This window comes from Zootoca vivipara, chromosome 5 (genome assembly GCF_965207765.1).
Source record: "Zootoca vivipara chromosome 5, rZooViv2.hap1.1, whole genome shotgun sequence".
Lineage (NCBI taxonomy): Eukaryota > Metazoa > Chordata > Lepidosauria > Squamata > Lacertidae > Zootoca > Zootoca vivipara.
Genome location: NC_142588.1, coordinates 15,752,942 through 15,774,507, shown reverse-complemented (window position 1 = coordinate 15,774,507; position 21,566 = coordinate 15,752,942). Strand labels below are relative to the sequence as shown.

At 42.1% G+C, this 21,566-nt stretch overlaps 1 protein-coding gene across 2 annotated transcripts in view; it reads left to right on the top strand.

Moving 5' to 3' along the window:
• POLR3A (RNA polymerase III subunit A) overlaps window positions 1-21,566 on the top strand; it is a 46,816-nt gene that overhangs the window by 10,014 nt on the left and 15,236 nt on the right. The window contains exons 6-22 of one of the 2 annotated variants that reach the window (XM_035137922.3): window positions 634-873; window positions 1,707-1,869; window positions 2,486-2,622; window positions 3,389-3,492; window positions 4,539-4,680; window positions 6,521-6,661; window positions 7,159-7,228; window positions 7,946-8,073; window positions 9,172-9,310; window positions 11,439-11,603; window positions 12,847-13,019; window positions 13,467-13,578; window positions 14,728-14,846; window positions 16,330-16,467; window positions 17,518-17,688; window positions 18,189-18,302; window positions 18,737-18,772. In XM_035137922.3, the coding sequence (XP_034993813.1) occupies window positions 634-873; window positions 1,707-1,869; window positions 2,486-2,622; window positions 3,389-3,492; window positions 4,539-4,680; window positions 6,521-6,661; window positions 7,159-7,228; window positions 7,946-8,073; window positions 9,172-9,310; window positions 11,439-11,603; window positions 12,847-13,019; window positions 13,467-13,578; window positions 14,728-14,846; window positions 16,330-16,467; window positions 17,518-17,688; window positions 18,189-18,302; window positions 18,737-18,772 (2,292 nt within the window). The remainder of the gene's footprint in view (window positions 1-633; window positions 874-1,706; window positions 1,870-2,485; window positions 2,623-3,388; window positions 3,493-4,538; window positions 4,681-6,520; window positions 6,662-7,158; window positions 7,229-7,945; window positions 8,074-9,171; window positions 9,311-11,438; window positions 11,604-12,846; window positions 13,020-13,466; window positions 13,579-14,727; window positions 14,847-16,329; window positions 16,468-17,517; window positions 17,689-18,188; window positions 18,303-18,736; window positions 18,773-21,566) is intronic. The other variant, XM_035137923.3, reaches the window with a different exon arrangement.

Sequence of the window (21,566 nt, the reverse complement as noted above, 5' to 3'; positions counted from 1 at the left end):
CAACTGCTGTAATCGGCTGCCTTGAATTTTGTCAAGGAAAGCTTTTAGCCTTGTGTGTCCCCTGGTAACAGCCTGCAGTTCCATTAGATGCCCTGCCTCGTACTCATAAAACAATTATGTCTGGGCAGCAAGTGTCCTTGGCCTTCATAAGCAAATACGCCGTCTAGACTGGGTTCTGTGTGTGTATGAAGCCACATATACTTGAAGTGTGTGGATGCAGTATGACAATGCTATTCCTTGCCTGGAAGGCTCATTTGCATGTGTGTAGAAACCTCTGATTTATGTGTGGCTGGCTTATAGCCTACCGTACAAAGTACAGTACTGTACTTTATACCATTGTTCTACCCACTTTTTTTGTATAGGGGGATGGCCCAGTAACTTTAGGAAATAGGCAAAGTTTGAGAAATGTCTACTTAAGCCTTTTAAGCGTTTGTGTTCTAAAGAAAGTAAAGAACACATTTGTGATCCTTAAAACAGTTGCCCATGAAATGCTGGCACAACATTTCACCCTTCCTTGTGGTTTTAAAGCTACATGACAAATCAGTGGACAGGGCATGGCTTGAGTCTAGCCAGAAACTGAGTTTCCCACCCTGCGATGTTAAAAGTGTGGCTGTAACCTTTTATGTTTTGTAGGAGAACTTGAATCCTTTAGTAGTTTTAAATATCCTAAAGAGAATTCCCGCAGAAGATATCCCTCTGCTTTTGATGAACCCCGAATCCGGCAAGCCTTCGGACTTGATCCTGACACGACTCTTGGTCCCCCCGCTCTGCATTAGGCCCTCTGTGGTGAGCGACTTAAAATCCGGCACCAACGAGGATGACTTAACGATGAAGCTGACAGAAATAATTTTCCTCAATGATGTGATCAAAAAGGTGAGTTGCCTTTAATTTTATATTAAAGTATATTAATATTTTATATTAAAGTGGTTAAAGTAGGTATGGATTGTGCTTCTTAACAGTGCTTTTTAGAATGCCCTCCTAAATACTATTAGCTTTTGAATCTGTAGTAAAATGCATGGCTAGTGTCCATAGGAGACCTTAATTTAGGCCCTCTTCAAACTCTGTGAGTGCCTGAGTTTTGTTGCATTCTTATTCTAAGCATATATACGTGAGGTTGGTCTGGGCCTGGGGTTGCTATAAAGTTCCTGACCTCTTAGCTCCTTTCCTACCATGCAAATCTCCTATCCCTTCTGCTTATATCTACGATATAATGTTATGTCTGCATCAGGCATCCTTAATGAGCTTGTGACTGGGGCAGGGATTGAACCAGGCTCTTCCAGAATCAGCAAATTCACAAAGATTATTTTTTTTACACAGGAGTAAAACACAGCTGAGACCAGGGACAAAACCATTTCTCAACCCCAGAGAATTCTCTTTTTGGGCAACCTTGCAGGGGTGATTATTTTAAGGTGGAATATATTCCTAATCAAATATCTTAACTGCAGCTATAATATATTTGGTCTGGTAAAAGTTCTTAATTCTCAGATCTTGAGTTCACATCTGGAAGTCCATATTCAGAATTGCTCTGAAATGGTTACTGGTTATTTTTGTTCTTTCCTTGTTTTGCAATAAAACTTTGTGAAAGAAATTTGATTTGGGATTCTCATAAGAACATCATTGCAGAACTTACCAAATGTTCCTTAGAACTATGGAGTTGCTTTTCTTGAAATTTCCTTTCTTGAATTGGCTGTTTTGTTGTTGGTCAGCATAGAATATCAGGAGCCAAAACTCAGATGATAATGGAGGACTGGGACTTCTTGCAGCTGCAATGTGCTCTGTACATCAATAGTGAACTCTCTGGCATTCCTCTCAACATGGCACCCAAGAAGTGGACAAGAGGCTTTGTTCAAAGACTGAAGGGAAAGCAGGGTAGGTGTTTCAGCATAATCTCTGGCTCCTGCAGCTATCACATCTGAACATGTGAAGCCCCCCTAAGTCTTGTCCATGTAGCCCCAGTATTGGCTAGTCTGACAGATGTTCATTCTGGAGCTGTGGGCCGAACCTTTTCCAAACGCTGTTCGGGATTACATTTATTTCTTGGATTTTAATCTTGCTTCCCAAAGCAGTTTTGAGGGGGAAGTAACGAAAGCAAACTCATTTGTGTGTTGAGCTCCGTTACCAACTGCTGAAAGTGGGATATAGACTATCCCTCTGGGGTCATGTATTGCGAACGGTGCTGTTATATCGTAACGGTCTATATGGGCTTTGTAGCTTTTGTCTGTTTGACTTGCCAGGCGGACTCTGCAGCTGACTGTCAAGGCGCTTGGCAACGGGCTACTAGTGTATTTGTGCACATTAACATTTATTTCCTGATGCTATTGGTAAATCGAAATGAGCACAGTTGAGTCTGCTATATTTTGTGCTATGGAGGCTGCTGTGCATTATACCTAATGTCCTCCATGGTTTTGCCCCCACCTTAATTTCACATCCTTCCTGTACCAATACAACTTGCTCTCTTTTCTCGCCTCCCTCCACTTCCTTTAAGGTCGGTTTAGAGGAAACTTGTCTGGAAAGCGAGTGGACTTCTCGGGCAGAACGGTGATCTCGCCTGACCCAAACCTGCGCATTGATGAAGTGGCTGTGCCTGTACATGTTGCAAAAATACTAACATTTCCTGAGAAGGTAATTGGGAGAAAATGAAATCTTCTGTTGTGTGGTGCCATCCCTTGCGTAGTAGCTTCCAGAGAGTCTGCTCATGGTTCTATCAAGATCAGATCTCAAGCTTTGTTTGAATCACCAGGCTTTACTTGGGAAAGAGAGGAATGTCAGACTTGCTCTTGGTATCATTCCATGTAAAGGACAGGCCCATGTCCTGTTGATAGAAATTTAGCTGTATGTTATCTGTTCCTTAAATTCAGAAGCTAATCTGGTATCTTCACAATAGCATCCCCCCTGCTCCTTGCACTCTTGCCAAGCTGAAAGGTCATTTAGTATGTATATTTTTATAGATTACATCCAATAATATTGAAAAGAGTTGTAGTATGTGCGCAATTGGGCTAGCCCAAACATGGAACTTAGCAAGTCTTCTAGTGCTAGAATTCCAGAATTGTCTCCCTCTGTTTTCAAAATGCTTTGAAGAGACCACCAAGCAGAAGAAGAGAACAGAGGCATCTTGTCAGTTGTGTGATGTAAAGGGAGAGCCCAGGGAATGGTATTGACGTATTATCTCTGTTACAAAGGAGTGACAGGCATTTAAAATAACAGCGAGAAAATGCTACCTTGACTTAACTTTTGATCATTTAATATGTTATTGTTTGTGCTACCTAGTATATAATACACAGAAAATCACATAACTATGATTCACCCAGGGCAGCAAAAAAATATTGGCAAAGCTGTGTACAAGAATTTTGCGAGTTTTTCACTTTTAACTGGAGCATTCCTATTACAGGTGAATAAAGCTAACATTGACTTTATGAGGAAACTTGTTCGGAATGGTCCAGAGCTTCATCCTGGGGCCAACTTCATTCAGCAGAGGCACACACAGATGAAAAGGTGCGGCCTTGTATCTGAAATAGACCCATTTTGCTTCAGTCACTTGATTTGAAACTTTAGGGCAGGCATCCCCAAACTTTGGTCCTCTAGATGTTTTGGGCTACAATTCCCATCTTCCTCAACCACTGGTCCTGTTAGCAAGGGATCATGGGAGTTGTAGGCCAAAACATCTGGAGGGCCGCAGTTTGGGGATGCCTGCTTTAGGGCTTGCTTTGAACATACCGAGAGGCTATCTGGATTTTTTATTTCCCTTCTTTTCAGTTTCACTGATTCTTGCCTAAGAGGCTAGTCTTGTTTGTGTAAACTTCAAAATTTGTTCATTATACAATTCACTAAGTACTTGCATTGAAAAGCAGTGGCACATCTGGTGGGCAAAACTTAATTTTGATCCAGTTGCTGTGTGCGTGTGACCTTCAAAAATAGGTCTTCTGCAAAAGTGTGTAGAGGGTAAGCTAAGTGCTCTGCTCTTCTCCCATGAACTGCTGATAATCATAATTACTAGCACTAGGGCCTGCGGCCTTTCAGTGGGAAGGTGAAGTGATTAAAAACACTAAACTAAAAACCCCAAGTTAACTGAGCAACATAGGTTCAAAAGTCAAGAGTTGTATAATGTGAGTCCTTATAAAACTGCAGCTAGCAAGTGCTGTCTCAAGAGACATTCCTTCTCACACAAGAGGGGATGCCCTTTCTGAGAGTGCACATGTATGGGTTGCAGTAGGCAGCATCTAAAAATGGGTGCTTTTCCCCCTTCCAAAATCTTTATTTGCACATGTGTCTTAAGTGTTCTTTAATGGTGATAACTCTCATAAATTGTTGGTGTTTTCTGCACCCGTTTGCACGAATAGATTCTCATCCTCCCTCTAACTTTAGAAAGTTACCTTCACTCTTGTAAAATGTGGTTTCCTTTCTTATCACTGAGGAAGCTCTACAGTCCTGTAGAAGAGCAGCTGTATAACTGGAAAGCAATCATTTCCTCTAAGATTGTTTTTTTCTTATGATAGATTTCCCCTCTCTCTGTCTCCCCCTCCCTCACTCACTCTCCCCAGGTTTTTGAAATATGGAAATCGTGAGAAGATGGCTCAGGAACTGAAGTATGGGGACATTGTGGAGAGACACCTCATAGATGGCGATATAGTCCTGTTCAATCGACAACCCTCTTTGCACAAGCTCAGCATCATGGCTCATATAGTAAGCATAGCATCTTCTTGTTGTGGTTCCCTGGGGCGTATTTATTTTTATTACCATTCATAATAATAATAATTGGTCACCTAACACATACATTCATTAGTTCTTAAGGCTTTCGTGCGAGAGAAAAGGAGCGTGATCACGGATTTCTGCCTGCCAGGCTTCGGGCGTGATTGTGTGATTTTTACATGATCCAAATAGTACATGTTGCCTGCTACCATCTCCAACTTGAGTAACTATTCCACAGCTTCTGTAATTTTGTCTGTGTGGTATGGCTACCACTGCGCCAGATCCAAGCTAAGTAAAACATTATTCAAGTCAGATATGGCAGTGATCATGACTTGGTTCCTATTGAGAGATTCAGAGGGCAACAACATGAGAACAGGCCTTTTCTGTGGTGGCTCCCCATCTGGAATACTCTCCCCAGAAAGGCTCACCTAGCAGCATCATTACATGTCTTTAGGCTCCAGGTGAAAAGGCTCTTATTTAACCATGCCTTTAAATAATCTATGGCTTGTTAGATTTGGGGGGTGGGGCGGGGAGAGCTTTTGTTATGATTATTTTATTATTATGTTGCTTAAAAGGTAAAGGTAAAGGACCCCTGACAGTTAAGTCCAGTTGCAAACTACTCTGGGGTTGCGGTGCTCATCTCGCTTTACTGGCCGAGGGAGCCGACGTTTGTCCACAGACAGTTTTTGCAGGTCATGTGGCCAGCATGACTAAGCCGCTTCTGGCGAAACCAGAGCAGCGCACGGAAACGGCATTTACCTTCCCACCAGAGCGGTACCTGTTTATCTACTTGCACTTTGACATGCTTTTGAACTGCTAGGTTGGCAGGAGCTGGGACCGAGCAACGGGAGCTCACCCCATCACGGGGATTCGAACCGCCGACCTTCCGATTGGCAAGCCCTAGACTCAGTTAGACCACAGCGCCACCCTTGTCTCCTACCGTATTATGTTTTTATTATTATGCTCCATTGATTATGTTCTTAATATTGCACACTACCTTGGGATTTTGACTAAATAAATAAAATAACCCTAGGATCTTCTTCATTTCGCAGGAAAAGAGTAGTCATTCACAGAGGAGGTCCTTCTGTGATCACACCTCTCTTTCTGGACCATGTTAGCCAGTTAAATCTAAAATTCAAGTTTTCTGATATGTGCCCGAGCAAAGCTGGTTCTGTGTATGCAGGAAAGTGGGATAGTAAAATCACCTTTGGGTTGCAGAGGAGCGAGGAGTACATTTTTAATGCTTCTCTGGTTCAAATGCCCAGACCTCTCTGCATGTATAAAACTAGCATTTTGGTGGGATTGGGGGGTGTCTCTAGGCCAGTCTGTTTTACTTTCCTAACTTCCATAGGGGGAGCATTCAAATATGTAATTCCCCACTTGCAGTCTGATGTGGTACAGTATATTCTACCATCTCATTCTGCTACATGTGTACACCCACCTTATGCTTTAAATTATTAAGCTAATGCATATAGTGGCTCTTTGCTAGACTTCCCCTATAACTGATACATGGAAGGGTGTGAGCCCATCCTAATGCCAGATCTGTGCTGTACTTACAGCGCAGATATCCTAATGCCATCATGTTTTCTCCTGTCTAAGAGTTGGGTAAAGTTATGGCTCATGAGGCCTACATCATTACATTATTTTAAGCCTCCAGCAGACAAAAATGAAATAAACTTGTCATTTGATGCAGCTCTCTGTCTTTTGTAAAACTGAAATTATGTAAAGGCAAAAGCACAAATTTTCCAAGTATTTTCCAAATACTGTTGATGCGTTCTGAATTCCTTGTATGTTTTACACAGTATTTTTTTTCCTTCTGATATGTTTTTTTCAGGCTAGAGTAAAACCACACCGGACTTTCAGATTTAATGAATGTGTCTGTACACCATACAATGCTGACTTTGATGGTGATGAGATGAATCTTCATCTTCCTCAAACCGAAGAAGCCAAAGCAGAAGCCCTTGTTCTGATGGGGGTAAGCAAACTACTATTACGTACTACTGCCTGTTGAGATGGGGCAGGTTCACTGCTCGCTGCCTGATTTCTTTTACTGGTTGAAATCTTTTAAGAACTGCACAAAGTGTGCATTTTGCTAACTGCTTTCCTTTATGCTTCCACCTTTTGAGGAAGGGGAAGGAGTCGGCGATAAGTACAGAGGAAAGTTACCTAAAAGAAAACAGGGCAGAGAAACTGCTGAGGGCCAGATTTGGCCTATGGCCACAGTTTGGCCCCATTCCTTTTGTAGAACAATCTTGTCAGGATGGAATCATATCTACACTGACTAGGCAGTAAAGCCCTATCAAACCCTTAACAGATTTATTGCATTAAGAAAATGCACTGGAATCTGACGTGTTTTTATATATGTCACAGGGAGGAGTAGAAAGATCTTGTAGTAGTATGATCATGTACATATTAAGAGTTTATAAAATATTGTGCCGTGTTTCCCTAGTTAATATATTTTTCCTCATCTAGACTAAAGCAAACTTGGTAACACCAAGAAACGGAGAGCCCCTTATTGCTGCAATTCAGGATTTCCTTACAGGTCTGTATTTGAAGTCAAATATGTGTTTACCTCTGTTATGAGACACTCATTTGTTTTCAAGACCTCTTAGATCTTCCTTACTCATGCATGATCAAATAATACCTCCTTGTAAAAAAAGAATTATTAACATGGTGTTATTGATATGGTGGAGCCTCATCTGAAGAGCACTTTCCCTTCTGGGCGTGCCACCATAGCTGCCAAGTTTTCCCTTTTCTCGCGAGGAAGCCTATTCAGCATAAGGGAATTTCCCTTTAAAAAAGGGAGAACTTGGCAGCTATGTGTGCCACAGAGTTGCCTGGGTGTATATGGTGAGGTGCGCAACGTTCTGCAAAGGAGGGTTCTGTATGGTCTGCAGGATTGCATCAGTATTTGAACTTATTCACTGAAGACCTGGGCCTAAGTGTGGCCACCGCTGATATATTCTTAATCATTGCCTTGTTGTCTCTGTAGAATGTGTACAAGGAGAGCTGCCTTTGTTGTTCACTTTTTAAATACTTTTTGGCCTCTTTAGCATCCAAATTGCAACCCGCATGAAATTTATTTATTTATATTAATACAGATAATTAAGGTGCATTTTTTCTTTCATGCCACTGCAGTTCCGTGTGATCCAATTACGTTTAAATGTATTGCTAGTATAGCGTATGTTACTCAATGCCCTTTCTAGCTTATCCTCTTATACGGTAATGTTTGCGCTGTGTTCTGTATTTCCCATTTTAGGGGCTTACCTCCTCACCCTCAAGGACACTTTCTTCGATCGAGCTAAAGCTTGTCAGATTATCGCTTCTATTCTGGTTGGCAAGGATGAGAAAATAAAAGTTCGCCTCCCACCGCCAGCAATTCTCAAGGTATGGAACGTCTTGGTGAAAGAGTGCACGCTTGAGTTTAGTCAGTAATAAATTGGTGAAGTTCTTTTGCTTGGACGTGGAGCGGGTCTCCCTGGTGTTGTTGTGCAATGTATCAAAAGGCAAGCTCTGAGGCAGGGCAAGAGGCCTTTCTGGAGGGTAGCAAAGTCTCAAACTGGACAATAGCTGAACACATCTTTCTCCCCTGTGACAATAAATGTGTTACACTGCAGTTAATACACCATGTTGGGCTTCAAAAATGAATGTTCCCATCGCTGTTACAGAAGAACCAGATACAGTGGTACCTCGGGTTACAAATGCTTCAGGTTACAAACTCGGCTAACCCAGAAATAGTACCTCAGGTTAAGAACTTTGCTTCAGGATGAGAACAGAAATTGTGCTCCGGAGCCGCAGCGGCTGGCTCCATTAGCTAAAGTGGTGCTTCAGGTTAAGAATAGTTTCAGGTTAAGAACGGACCTCTGGAACGAATTAAGTTCTTAACCAGAGGTACCACTGTAAAAATTTCTGTTGACTTCAGCTGAGCACACGCTGCTTCAGTTATCAATGTAATTCTTACTGGCAAAAGGATCACCATAAGGGTTTCCCCATTAAAGGAACCATCCCTGCAGTGCTTGGTTGTAAATTCTGATTACAAAGAGACGGGTCTTCTCCCACTTGGTGGAAGGGAGCAGACATATTTGTGTGGCTGTATCTTTTGACCTCTGCCTCATGGATTGAACAAAGGGCAGGTTTTAATCTGTGATTAAAACTTCAGTTGATTGGTTTAATCAATTTGATTGGTAGAGATTGAAACCGTGGCACCATCCCATTGCTTAGAAACATAGAATTGAAGAGCTGGAAAGGGACCATAAAGGGATCTTTCCCAACCCGCTGCAGGGCAGGAATCTTTTGTCCAGCATGGGGCTCGAACCCACGACCCTGCGATTAAGGGTCTCGTCCTCTACCAGCTGAGCTATATGTTGCTCCTTGAGCTGGAATAGTTGAAAAGACGTGGAAAAGTGGTCTGGAGTCCTAAAGTATAATGTTTAACTTTGGTGGAAACGCTTCTGCTTGTCTTCATAATTCTTTGTCCTCTTCCAGCCTGTTACCCTGTGGACAGGAAAGCAGGTCTTCGGTATCATTCTGAAGCCTAGTGACAGTTGTCCTGTTAAAGCCAACCTTCGAACCAAGGGCAAGCAGTATTGTGGCAAGGGAGAAGACTTGTGCAGCAACGATTCCTGTAAGTGGAGGTAGTGGGGAAGCCTGAGACTTGGCAACTGTAACTTCTGACATACTTACTGGCCACTGGGTTTATTGGAGAATTGTGCTTTCTCCTCCTCCTCCTCCTCCTCCTCCTCCTCCTCCTCCTCCTCCTCCTCCTCCTTCTTCTTCTTCTTTCATTTATACTTTTCAGATTTATACATTTCACTGATTTTACTATCATTTTGACGTTTCAAAACTTGACTTCCTTCCCCCTATTTCTGCGGTTCCTTAAATTTAATTAATATCTTCTGCATATCCAAATTAACTTAACTTGCTCATTTATTCATCTTCTTTAAATATATACTGTTATGAAACTGTAGGTTATTATAATAACCCTGCCAGTGTTTTTATCTGTTTGCAATTTATCTGTAAATATCCAATAAACCATTTCCATTCTTTTATAAAAAGTTTGTTATCTTGATTTCTTATTCTTCTGGTAAGTTTTGCCATTTCTGCATATTCCATAAGTTTTTGTGTCCATTCTTCCTTTACTGGGACTATACAGTTTGGGTAGTTCTGTCCCCATAATTCCCAAGAGAAAAGCTTCTGTTTGTTTTTTGTTTTACAAACGTTATTTTAAACATCCTTTTCCTTTCATTGCATATCATTTCCCAGTAAGCCTTAACCTTACCACAAGACCACCACATATGATAAGAAAAAAGAAAGAATAATTGTGCTTTTAAGATAGCAAGTGATAGTATATCTTCAAAGGACCTTTTAAAATTATTGTATTATTTGGGACAGGTGAGATGTTTTCAGCAGACCAAAAAAAGTAACTTTGTGTACATAACACAACTTAAGGAATTCGCTGGCTGATAGAGGAAAATGGATCAAACTCTTTCTGTACCACGTCAGTTTCCAAGCATTCAGATGCCTCTGCCATTTTGGTTTGTGCAGTTAAGAAAAGTGAGAATAATTTGCACCAAAGTGGCTCCCATACATGGTAGACGAATGGGCCTCAAGTGGTACAAGTCTCTCTTGGCCTGCCTTGCAGCATCTGCAACTAGTAAGGAAATTACTTGAGAGCTGTCATTTCTAAGGAAAATTATCACTGTTTGGCAAGTACAGTGCAGATTGTTCCTTTCATAGGAGCTGAACATTGGGCAAAACTTGAGCAATCTGGCTTTGTGGGGAGGGTTGTTTTTATTTCTGAAACTAACTTAAACTCAAACCATTGTTCTAGTTGAAATCAAACTCTTAAACAATCCCTAGATTATTTTTGGAATGAGAGCCGTGTTTAAGAGGTTAACTCGATTTGGACAAATGCTTGCAGCATGTTCTACAAGGAGAGGTTTACTTGGTTGGCCTTTTGTTGTAGAAAATACTGCTGAGTCTTGCTTTGAAAGTCTTCTTGCTGCCCAAAAGCAGATGTTCCCAAGGAAGGTGTGGATGCCTGCAGCACAATATTGTTTGTGGCTGAAGCAGAAAGTCCTTTGAAGGATGCTGTAGACCCCAGGTGAAAATGCACATCCATCTTATAGGTGCATGTTGAATGAAGAGACAGTCCTGCTTGTCTTGTCTATTAAATTAGCAAAGCCAACTTCAGCTTTGCAGTCCTTGACATGTCAGAGTAAGAAAAGGAATCCCCTTGTTTGAGAATTATAGCTCACATACAGAAAGCCAGGCTCTTGTTTGACTGTGCTCAGTTATGTGTCTGTCCTTGTTTCAGTCTTTGTATATATTCTTGTAACTAGTTTTAATTGTAAGAGGTCCCATGACCTTCATGGTTGAGAATTTGTGTTTGTTTATATGCCCTGGTGGCCTTAAACTGTTACAAAATATGAAATGACTGAAATATGCTTGGATTCCATCACCCACCCTCCCTATCTTACAACTTGGATTCTCAGCGTTTCTGCATCTTATCATATAGGTTTCTGGGTGTGTTAAAGCACTGCTTTTCCAATTTGCAGACCAGGAACCACAACCGGGTAATGCCCTAATGTACACTGGGTTGCATAAGTAGCACTGCCACCATTATTTTGAGAAGGGTTTCTTTAAAAGAAGGGAAGAAACGTTGCCATGTTGGGGCTAAAAGTGGTCGTGAGTCTGAAAAAGCTGAAAATGGGAAGCTTAGGTTGAGAAGCTTCTGACTTTTTTTTTTCCAGACGTTGCAATCCACAATAGTGAGTTGATGGCTGGCAGCATGGACAAAGGAACTTTAGGGTCTGGATCCAAGAATAATATCTTCTACATTTTGCTGAGAGATTGGGGACAAGTGGAGGCAGCTGATGCGATGTCACGGCTAGCCAGACTTGCTCCTGTCTACCTCTGTAAGTACCTTGAAAAATGGCTCTCTAGTAATTTTATTCATTTTTAATTGCACTATGTTTCTATCCCGCATTCCTTCCAAGGAGCTCAGGGCAATGTGGTGTACAGTTCTTCCCCACTCCTGTTTATCTATCCTCACAACAACCCAGAGAGGAAGATTAGCTGAGAAATATTGACTGAGCTATCCTCTGGGTTTTATGCCTGAATGAGGAATTGAACCCAAATCTTCCTAATTTAGACACTGTAACCCAGGCACCCCCAAACTGCAGCCCTCCAGATGTTTTGGCCTACAACTCCCATGATCCCTCGCTAACAGGACCAGTGGTCAGGGATGATGGGAACTGTAGTCGAAAACATCTGGAGTGCCGAAGTTTGAGGATGCCTGCTGTAACCAGTATGCCACAATAGTTCTAATAAGAGCCTTTTTGGTTGATCAGTCTTTTAAAAAATTGTAAAGGAATAGATTCACGCAGGATTTGAATAAACACAATTAAGAAAAATATAGCAAAAAGATATTGAAATAAATTAGAAAAATAATTAGAAGTATATCTACAAAAGAGATTATGAAGTTAGGTAGAATAATAGTAGCAGAAGGAATAAATGTATCAAAAAAACCAAAAGGGGAAGTTGGGGGAAGTCCTTGGGGTGGGGGTGGGGGGGAGGGATAGGAGGGATGAATTGCGTTCTTTGTTTTTTATATTATGTGATTTCATTATGTTGATTGAATATAAAATGTTTTTTATTTTAAAAAAAGGCTTTTTACTATACTCAGGCTAATGAAAGCACTAACACTGGCTTTGTACAGCAGGGAAAGTAGTTGTTCATCCCTAGTGATGCCACAGGCGCATTCCAATAGATGCCACTTGTTTAGGGAATAATTGTGACACACACACCCCTGTGACAAGTTAATCAAATTTGAGTGCAGGATAAGTACTGGCCTTGCAACAACAAAAATTGTCTGGGTCCTGTGCAATGAGTAAATAAGCCACAACCATGCCAATCAATTGATTCTCTGGAAAGGCCCAAAGAGAGCACACAATGTCAAAATGTACCACAAGCCAGCAAGACCATCTACTAAAAATGCTACACTTTTAAAGCTAGTTCTGCTAGTTTTAGGAAAGTCTAAATATATCTTGCACTGATAAGAAGTTAAACCCTGAGTACGAAAGTAACCTCGGATAAAATTCTCTGTGTGGTACTCAGTGAGCTGATGTGTACATTTGGCTGTTGTTTCCAAACACTTAGCTAATCGAGGATTTTCAATTGGAATTGGCGATGTGACTCCAGGACAGGGGCTGCTGAAGGCAAAGTATGAACTTCTGAATGCTGGGTACAAGAAATGTGATGAATATATTGACGCTTTGAAGACTGGCAAACTGCAGCAGCAACCTGGTTGTACAGCAGAAGAGACATTGGAGGTGAGTTGTATACCATCTGATAGAGAATTATTCATTCTTAGTAATGAATTAGAAGTCATGTTGTGTGCTGTTTGCTTATTTACCCTCTCAAGGGTGAAACATAACTATTAAGATTCTGATTCAGCAAATTGATTTGCTGTGATTTGGCCAAACAGTCCCAAAACGTGAAGATGGGCCACATTTCAAGTGGCCAAAACACAGTAAATCAGTTTGATGAATCAGAATCTTAATCTTCCCAAGGTTGTACCCAGGGAAAGATTGAGGACTTCAGGTTTCTGCACCCTCCTTTTCCCTGATTGCCACTTATTCTTGATCAATGATCAACCTAGACTTCCTTCCTTTGGGACACTCTGCTTTTTCTTGGTCATTAGAATCTGTTACGATATAACAATTTCTTTAGGTGAATTCTTGAAATGGTCAGCTTATTAATTGTAAGTCTCCTCCCAGGCGCTGATTCTGAAAGAGCTGTCTGTGATCAGAGACCATGCTGGCAGTGCCTGCCTTCGAGAACTAGACAAGAGTAACAGCCCCCTCGTCATGGCTCTTTGTGGTTCCAAAGGTAAGCTCACGAGGACTTTGGAAAATAAATGGCTGCTGCCCATTCTTCTTTTTCTGTTGCTAATAAATAAATAAGGCAGCAAAAGATTATGGTTGCGGTTCAGACAACACTTAGATCTACAGCAGGAAGCACAGGTTTAGATCTAATTCCAAGTGCATGCAGGTTGCCTTTGAACCTGAGGCAGCCCATATGACCAGCATCTATTTGAATCCGAGTTGCATTGCCTGTTTGTGCACAGTTAGCAACCAAAGATCAGTGGCGTGGGCAAAGATCGTCCTGGCATGCCAATGTTCCGCATTGCAGAGGCTGGCTTAAATGGCGTGCTAGCAGCATGAAACACTGCACAGGTAAGTTTTGCTTCTGGTTTTCACATGGCAGCACCATGTTTTAAATCGGAAACTTTCCCACATCATTTCTATACCTCCTACATAGCACAGTTGCTTAAAGATCAAGCAGCTGCACCTTAATTTTGCGTTCAGTTGTGTATAGGTCGGTTTGCTCTCTGTGCAACTCTAGATAGACTGTTCTTAATTCATTGGGCTGTCATGTATGAGTGGGAATTTTGTCTGCTTTTTTTTTTGCCCATGCAACATTGCAAACTGGTTCCCCAGCTCTGGGTTGAACTGGCATGTTGAGTGCCAGAGTGACAGCCCTTCCTATGTGAGGGTGAATCAAACCAAATACTCCCTGTTGGCATTCTGATAGGATAAGAATTCCATTTTGGGCACTTCTTTTTTTAAAAAAAGGTAATGAGTACTAAAGCTTTTTGCACAGATCTACATTAAATGCAAGCCCGTGATTCATAAATAATGGGGCACTTCTGCAGTGGGGTATATCCAATGCTGCCACTTCAGTTGTGCCACAGAAATTTTGCGCTCTCTCCTGCACACCCTCGTAATCTGCTCCAGATTTTGAAAATGTGCACGCACATTCTCTTTTCTCTTATATTTCTTTTACTAGTTTTGGTTTAGATTAGTTTGTCTTTGTTGTTGTTGTCATGTGAAAAGTTTTAATAAAACTTTATTTTATTTTTTTTAAAAGCGCACGTGCACCTGCAAATAAAGTAGAGTGGGGCAGACCTCCATCACAATATGTTGCTCTGGAGGCAAGATGTGACCTACCTCTTTCTTTGTGGCGTTGTCTTTTTAGGCTCCTTCATTAACATCTCCCAGATGATCGCTTGCGTAGGACAGCAGGCTATCAGTGGCTCACGCGTGCCTGATGGCTTTGAGAACCGATCCTTGCCTCATTTTAAGAAGCATTCCAAGGTGAATAGCATTGCGGGGCCTAAACAACCTTATGAAATGGGGAGGTGTAGGTTTGAATACTAAATGAAGACAGAATTTCTGGTGCGGTGTAATGTCCGAGCGGTTCAAATCTTGACTCTGCTACGAACTCACAGACTAGGTAGCCTTGAGAAAACCTCCCTCTCTGCTCTTCTCACCCCCCTCCTTGCACTTTGAGGATAATACTAATGACCTACCCCATAGGCTTGCTACAAGGACCAATACATGATAATGTGAAATAATTTGCTCTTAATTCAATTGAACAAGCTGAATCGTTTGCTTTAGACCACTGGAGTAGCTCCATAAGGATGTAACAGTTCCAGTGGGCAACTTGCCCAGATCTTGGTCTCTTCTCCCTCTCGCTCCTCTTCCTTCTCCCCAGCTGCAAGTTGGCAGGCATCAAATTTAGAGCATTCTCCTCCTCTGTGTTGTCCATTATAACTAGTTCTCTATCCCACTCTCTGGGAAGCAGAGAGGCCTGTGGCTTCTTGTACTGGAATTGGAATCCTCTAGAGCCAACCAGGAATTGGTGAACCAAAAGCAAGGAAGTTGGGGGGGGGGGAGTCCTGCCAGTTATTCTGGACTCCATTTCCCTTCATCCTTCACCCTTGCCCATGCTGGCTTGGACCGATGAAAGCTGGAATCGAGCAACTTCTGGAGGGCCATCATTTCTCCACCCTTGGTGTAAGGACATAAATGTTGGGAATTGGCCTGTGGCGAAGGAATTCCAAGAAGTTTGGCAATCACTCTGTATCGTTGCTATGGAAAGCAATTCTGTGAACAACTGTTAACCTGTAGGAAATATTTTGGTAAAGAGTGGAGCTTTTACTATAGGGTATTTTACTGTGTGCAAAAGGGCCACCCCTCCATCCTTTCTTGACCTCACTGGCACTCCTAGGAGATGAGTTCTCACATTTTCTAGAGCTGATAATTTCATTTGTTCATGCAGCACTTCTTGAATATAATAGCTGTAATTATCGTACCTGTAATACTGTATTTTTCCATGTATAAGATGTTTTTTGTTTTGTTTTTTGCTTAAAAACATTAGTCAAAAATTGGAGGTCGTCTTATACACAGATGGTGAATGCACAGGGGTTTGGGTTTGGGCTCTGGCACTGGTGGTTCTGGCTCTGGCCCAATTTCTTAATTTTGGATTTTAAAAAAATGTAAAAGGGTAAAGGACCCCTGGAGGGTTAAGTCCAGTCAAAGGCGACTATGGGGTTGTGGCACAAGGAGCTAAAGGTGGCATGTATGGTTGCCCAGCTCTCATTTTATTCTCACAGCAACCCTGAGAGGTAGGTTGGAGTGAGAAACAGTGACTGGCCCAACATCACCCAGGGTGCTTCATAGTGTGAAACTTGGGTCTCCCTGGTCCTACTTTGACATTATTGGCCACTGCACCTCATTGACTCTGAGTGCATTTTCTACTGCAGCACATTTCAGGTCTTTTTCTCCCCTCTTGCAGCTTCCAGCAGCGAAAGGTTTTGTTGCCAACAGCTTCTATTCTGGCTTGACGCCCACTGAGTTTTTCTTCCACACCATGGCTGGTCGAGAAGGCCTGGTTGATACTGCTGTAAAAACAGCTGAAACGGGATACATGCAGGTAACTTGGGGATACTGTGGGAGGAGACGATGTTAGTGTAGCAGAACACTCATGAGCAATTCCTATCCGTTACATGCAAAGGTTCATTTTCCTTACCTTAGTCTAGAAAATAACTAGCGTTCCTCTCCCTGTTTGTGGCATCATTCTTCCTCAAGGTTCAATTCTGATGATGATGAAGGAATCCTGTATCTCTGGAAATGTCTATACTACATCTATAGAAAGATTCCTATATCTGTAGACGTGTATTGTGATTGTGGGTAAACTTGTGGGTCTTCCCTTTTTGTCCGATTTGTCTTTTTACCATGAGGGGCAGCCTTGCAAAAACAGCAGACATTTATTGCAAGCTGTCTATATTCACCAGTGTTAATACACATGTAACATGTTCGTGACTAGAAAGAAAGAGACCAGACTCATTTCATTTTATCCAATTTTTCTGTCTGGTTGCTTGGAGTCAATTCTTTCTTGTTGCAGCTAACCAGCTAAGTAGTCATTTGCGAGCCTGTGTGAGGCTGTTTCATATGAGAGGATTCCTGTCTCATCAGCTGAATTCTACCTAGCAAAGGAGCTAAAAACTCCAGATTTCCCACCCCAAACCATCATACTTTAAAAGATGACTTGGTCCTGCCTTCATCCCTTCTACAGGCTTCAATGCTTAGAAATATGGGGTGTGATGCTTCCCCCCCTTCAAATAATCTGCTGTTTAAAAATGGAGACTTTGATAAATAACATTTAATCAGATTTATCCAAGCCAAACCAGGCAGTAAGACCTCAAGAATTGTACCTTGAATGCATTTAATGCAATATTAAGTGTTTGAAACGTTCCCATAAAAGATTCAAATGGAGGGGCACTTTCAGTGTACCAGACTGCAATGGTTCCTATTTATTACACCACGGGTTATATTTCCAGACCTTTAACGACTCCCAAAATGCAGCACAGTTGCTCATCCTGCGTTTGGCAGTGCGAATTGGCCACCCCACCCACATTTTAGAAGTTTTGTAAACTGCATTACTAGATAGGTCCTGAAGGAGTTGTCTTCCCTTGCTTCCCAGAGACGACTGGTAAAATCACTTGAAGATCTGTGCTCACAGTATGACCTGACTGTCAGGAGTTCTACCGGTGACATCATACAGTTCATTTATGGTGGAGATGGCTTAGATCCTGCAGCTATGGAGGGAAAAGATGAACCTCTGGAGTTCAAGCGTGTCCTGGACAACATCAGAGTAAGTAAGAGGGTGTCTCATTAAAACGGTATCAATAAATGTCAACATACTACAAAGCTTGAAGGAAATCATCACGTTGGATTTTAGTGAATGGACCTTCCAGTCCTCATTTCAGCATCTACCAATTAAATATGCTACAGAATTAATAATCTTGTATCTGTTTTCTTTCATCTGTCTTTGAGCTTGGATGACTCAGTTGGTTAGAGTGTGGGGCTACTAACGTCAATGTTGCAGATTCGATTCCCTGTGTAGGACGGCTGCATATTTCTGCATTTCAGGGGGGTTGATCCTCAGGGTCACTTCCAGCTCTACAATTATATGATTCTAATGGAGACTGGGGATCTTTGTAAGAATTGGGCTTTTTGCCCTAAATGATAGGATTTGATTAAAAAGCGGGCAGGGAGTTGGGCACATCCAGTTTGAAAGCATATTAAATTGTCTGAAGGAATTAAATTGAAAAGGCCCTTGTAATGTGTCTGTGTACTACTTTGTTGTTTAAGGCAGTGTATCCAAGCCGAAGTGAGCCAGCACTTAGTAAAAATGAATTGGTGTTAACGGCTGAATCCATCATGAAGAAGAACGAATTCCTTTGCTGCCAGGACAGCTTCCTACAGGTGATGTCTTTGCATCGTTTTCTTTTTCACATGATCATTAGTCCTTTACAAACCGCTCTCCCTAGAACACAAAGCAGCACGATTCAGTAATCTTACCTATTTTCTGCTTTGGTAGCACCATCTCAGTGGTTAAATAGACAGATTTTGAGTTAAAATGCAGGTGTTTGTGCTCTGCCTTCTGAGGAATTGTTCTTATTTGCCAGTTAGGAACTGATGAGGTGCCTAAATATTCCCTTTTAAAGGCAGCACTTTCTTGTAAAGATGAGCCAGGACTCTGTTGCTTTGATTTTCCGTGACTGGCATAATTATTGGTTTGCAATAGCAGGGATTTGGTTCAGAAAGTGCATTAACGTGTGCTGTCCTATGAATAGTTTATTTCAATAACAGCAAAATACCTATTACTTTGTTTCCCCCCCCCCTGTTCTTTCTTGAAGGCGTTTACTGAAACAGGTTATGCAGTGTACAATGAGGTAATCGTAGCATGTGTGTGCGCTATGTAGAACTTTATAGCGGCGACGCTTCTGGAATTGAAGCTGTTTTGTATTACTAACCCCCAGTTCATATGTACATTGGTGCTAGAACTTCCATGCACCACCTCCCTCTTGCCCCCGTTCTTGGACAGCCCTTTGGTTCCACTGCCAACTCCTCAGTTCCCCAACCTTGGATATTCTCCCCCCACCCCACCCCGCAAGACGAGGAACAATAAGGCATTGGACAACACACCTTCCATGAACTTTCCTCCTTTCATTCAGATCTAGTAATCCCTCTCCCTGAATGCTGTTCTGCTCTGCCCAAGCCACCTTCCAGAGTCCCTGGGACTCCCGTCTCACCCTCAAAAGTCCTGCTGTGTCAAGAAAAGGTTTTTGTGGACTACAAGAAGTAATTTCAGATTAATCAGGAAAAGGAGGAGAGGTTCACTGAATTGCAGCTGGAGAAACAGAGCCCCAATCTAAAAGACTTCAGTTTGCTTACCTCAAGGTCCTGACAGGATTTGGGAGCCTGACTGATGAGGCTACTTCCCTATCAATATTGATCCATCAGCTGTTTGAGTCGATTTGATTCATATTTCTATGCCGCTTTTAATTCAGGTGAATCACAAAACAGTCTACAAACGATAAATAATAAAAGAATAGAACACCATAAACACATGTTTTGGAGGACCACAAAGCTCATACACTGCTTGATTGTAGGAAAAACCTCAAAGCAGTTTACAAAGAAGATAAAACAATGATATTATCACAGTAAAAGTTTACAGCAGGCTTCCTCAACCTCGGCCCTCCAGATGTTTTGAGACTACAATTCCCATTATCCCTGACCACTGGTCCTGCTGGGTAGGGATCATGGGAGTTGCAGTCCAAAAACATTTGGAGGGCCAAGGTTGAGGAAGCCTGGTTTACAACAATATTGTAAAGAAGACAAAAAGTTAAGCAACAACAGACTAAAACAAAACTCTTAAGTAACTGAGTAGGCTTGTCTTACAAAGAATGCTTTTAGCAGGCACCAAAAAGAGCACAGTGCCTGCTTGATCTCAATAGGCAGGGAGTTTCAAAGCATAGGTGTTGCCACACTAAACCATCAAGTTCTTACACTTGTGGAACAGGTATTATGGGGCGCTTACTTGAAGGTATATGTGGGTGGTGAGGTGATCTCGGAGATAAACTGTTCCCAAGTGGTTAAGGGCTTTATATGCTAATGGTAACACCCTGAACTCTGCCCAGTAGTAAATCAGCAGCCAGCGCAGATCTTTGAGCGCAGATGTTATACGTTGACAAGTCCTCATTCGTGTCAGCAATCGTACTGCAGCATTCTGCATTAGCTCCCAGATTAAGCGCAAGTGAAGCCACACATAGAATGTGTTGCAGTAATCCAGTCTGTCCTTCAATGCCTCTGCTGTATAAAATGTTGTATTCATCTTGTTTTACTTTAAAAATTATTTAAATAGTCTGTACATGTAAGGTTCCCTGGTGAATCCTCACCACATATACCTTATATTAAGGGAGCCTGCTCTTTTTATTTAGAGTTCTGCTTCCACCATTGTTTCTACCCAATACCATACTCAGTTTTTATTAAAAAAAAAAGAATCCCTCGCACACTGTTGTTTGGTATATGTATGGGACAGACAGCTCAAGAATTTCATTTTTGAGAATTAAAGAGAATTCATTGATGCTTATTTACAGCATAATATAATGGATTTGCTTATTGGTAGACAGCGAAGTATTATACTATCAGATGTCACTACTGATTGCAGAAAATACTACATTAACTGTAACGGTGTTAGTGTTGCTTTAAGAAGATTCCCATGAACTTATTCTAATCCTTACATGAAACCATTAACCAATTAGCTACTTATCTCTACCTCAGTTAACTCACAAGTTTGTTCAGAGGGCTTCACTAGAAGGCTTCTCTCTGGTCAGGAATTTGCCAGTTGCTGGCTTGACCCCTCCCGAAGGCTGCTGCTGGAGCTTTCATCTCCTCTTTATTACGTAGACCTCCTTAGCTTCTGCCTTCAGTAATTTCAGCTCTCGCATAAGCTTCTCACTCTTCCTCCTCCCCAACAGTTGCTGCTATTCCTTTCAGACTCTTCTCTCCAGGTTTCCTCTTCCTCCTTCAAAGTCACCTCTTGACTCAGCCTCCACAACTAACCCCCCCCCAAGTGTGTTACAGGGCGGCCCACCCATGAGGCAGTCTGAAGAAGCTGCCTTGGGCATCAGAATCCCAAGAGGTGGTGCACTTGCGACTGCCTTGCCCCCCTTGGCCACCGGTGAAACGTTGCCAAGATCTTGTGTGCTCCGTGAGATCTCACTGCAGCCCATTGCTGCTTCACAGGTGTCACCACACAAGCCACGTGAGGGGTGCTTCGGCAGTGGGATATCACCATCCCATTTCGCCTCAGGTGGCAAAACGGAGCAGCCCCCCCCCCCCCGAGTGCTGAATCTGCTTCTACATTCCACACCAGCTAGAACTCTCCAACCAGGGTATTTGCACTGGAATTCTGAATGCTCATTGGCCTATAATTGTGGACCGTTGTTGGGAAGGAATTTTCACAAAGGGACCAATCATAAACAGACTTATTTTAGATGCTCCTGCCTGATGCATAAAGGTTGAGGTGCACTGATTAACTGAAACCTCACATTTTACATAGTTACCTCCCCTTAGCAACACTCACAGTTCTAACTGCCACTTGGCAGGCAGTCAGCTGAACTTGCATATAATGTTTACTTTTCTGGCTCTAGCCAAGAGTAAATGGCCAGTGTTTTCCCCTTC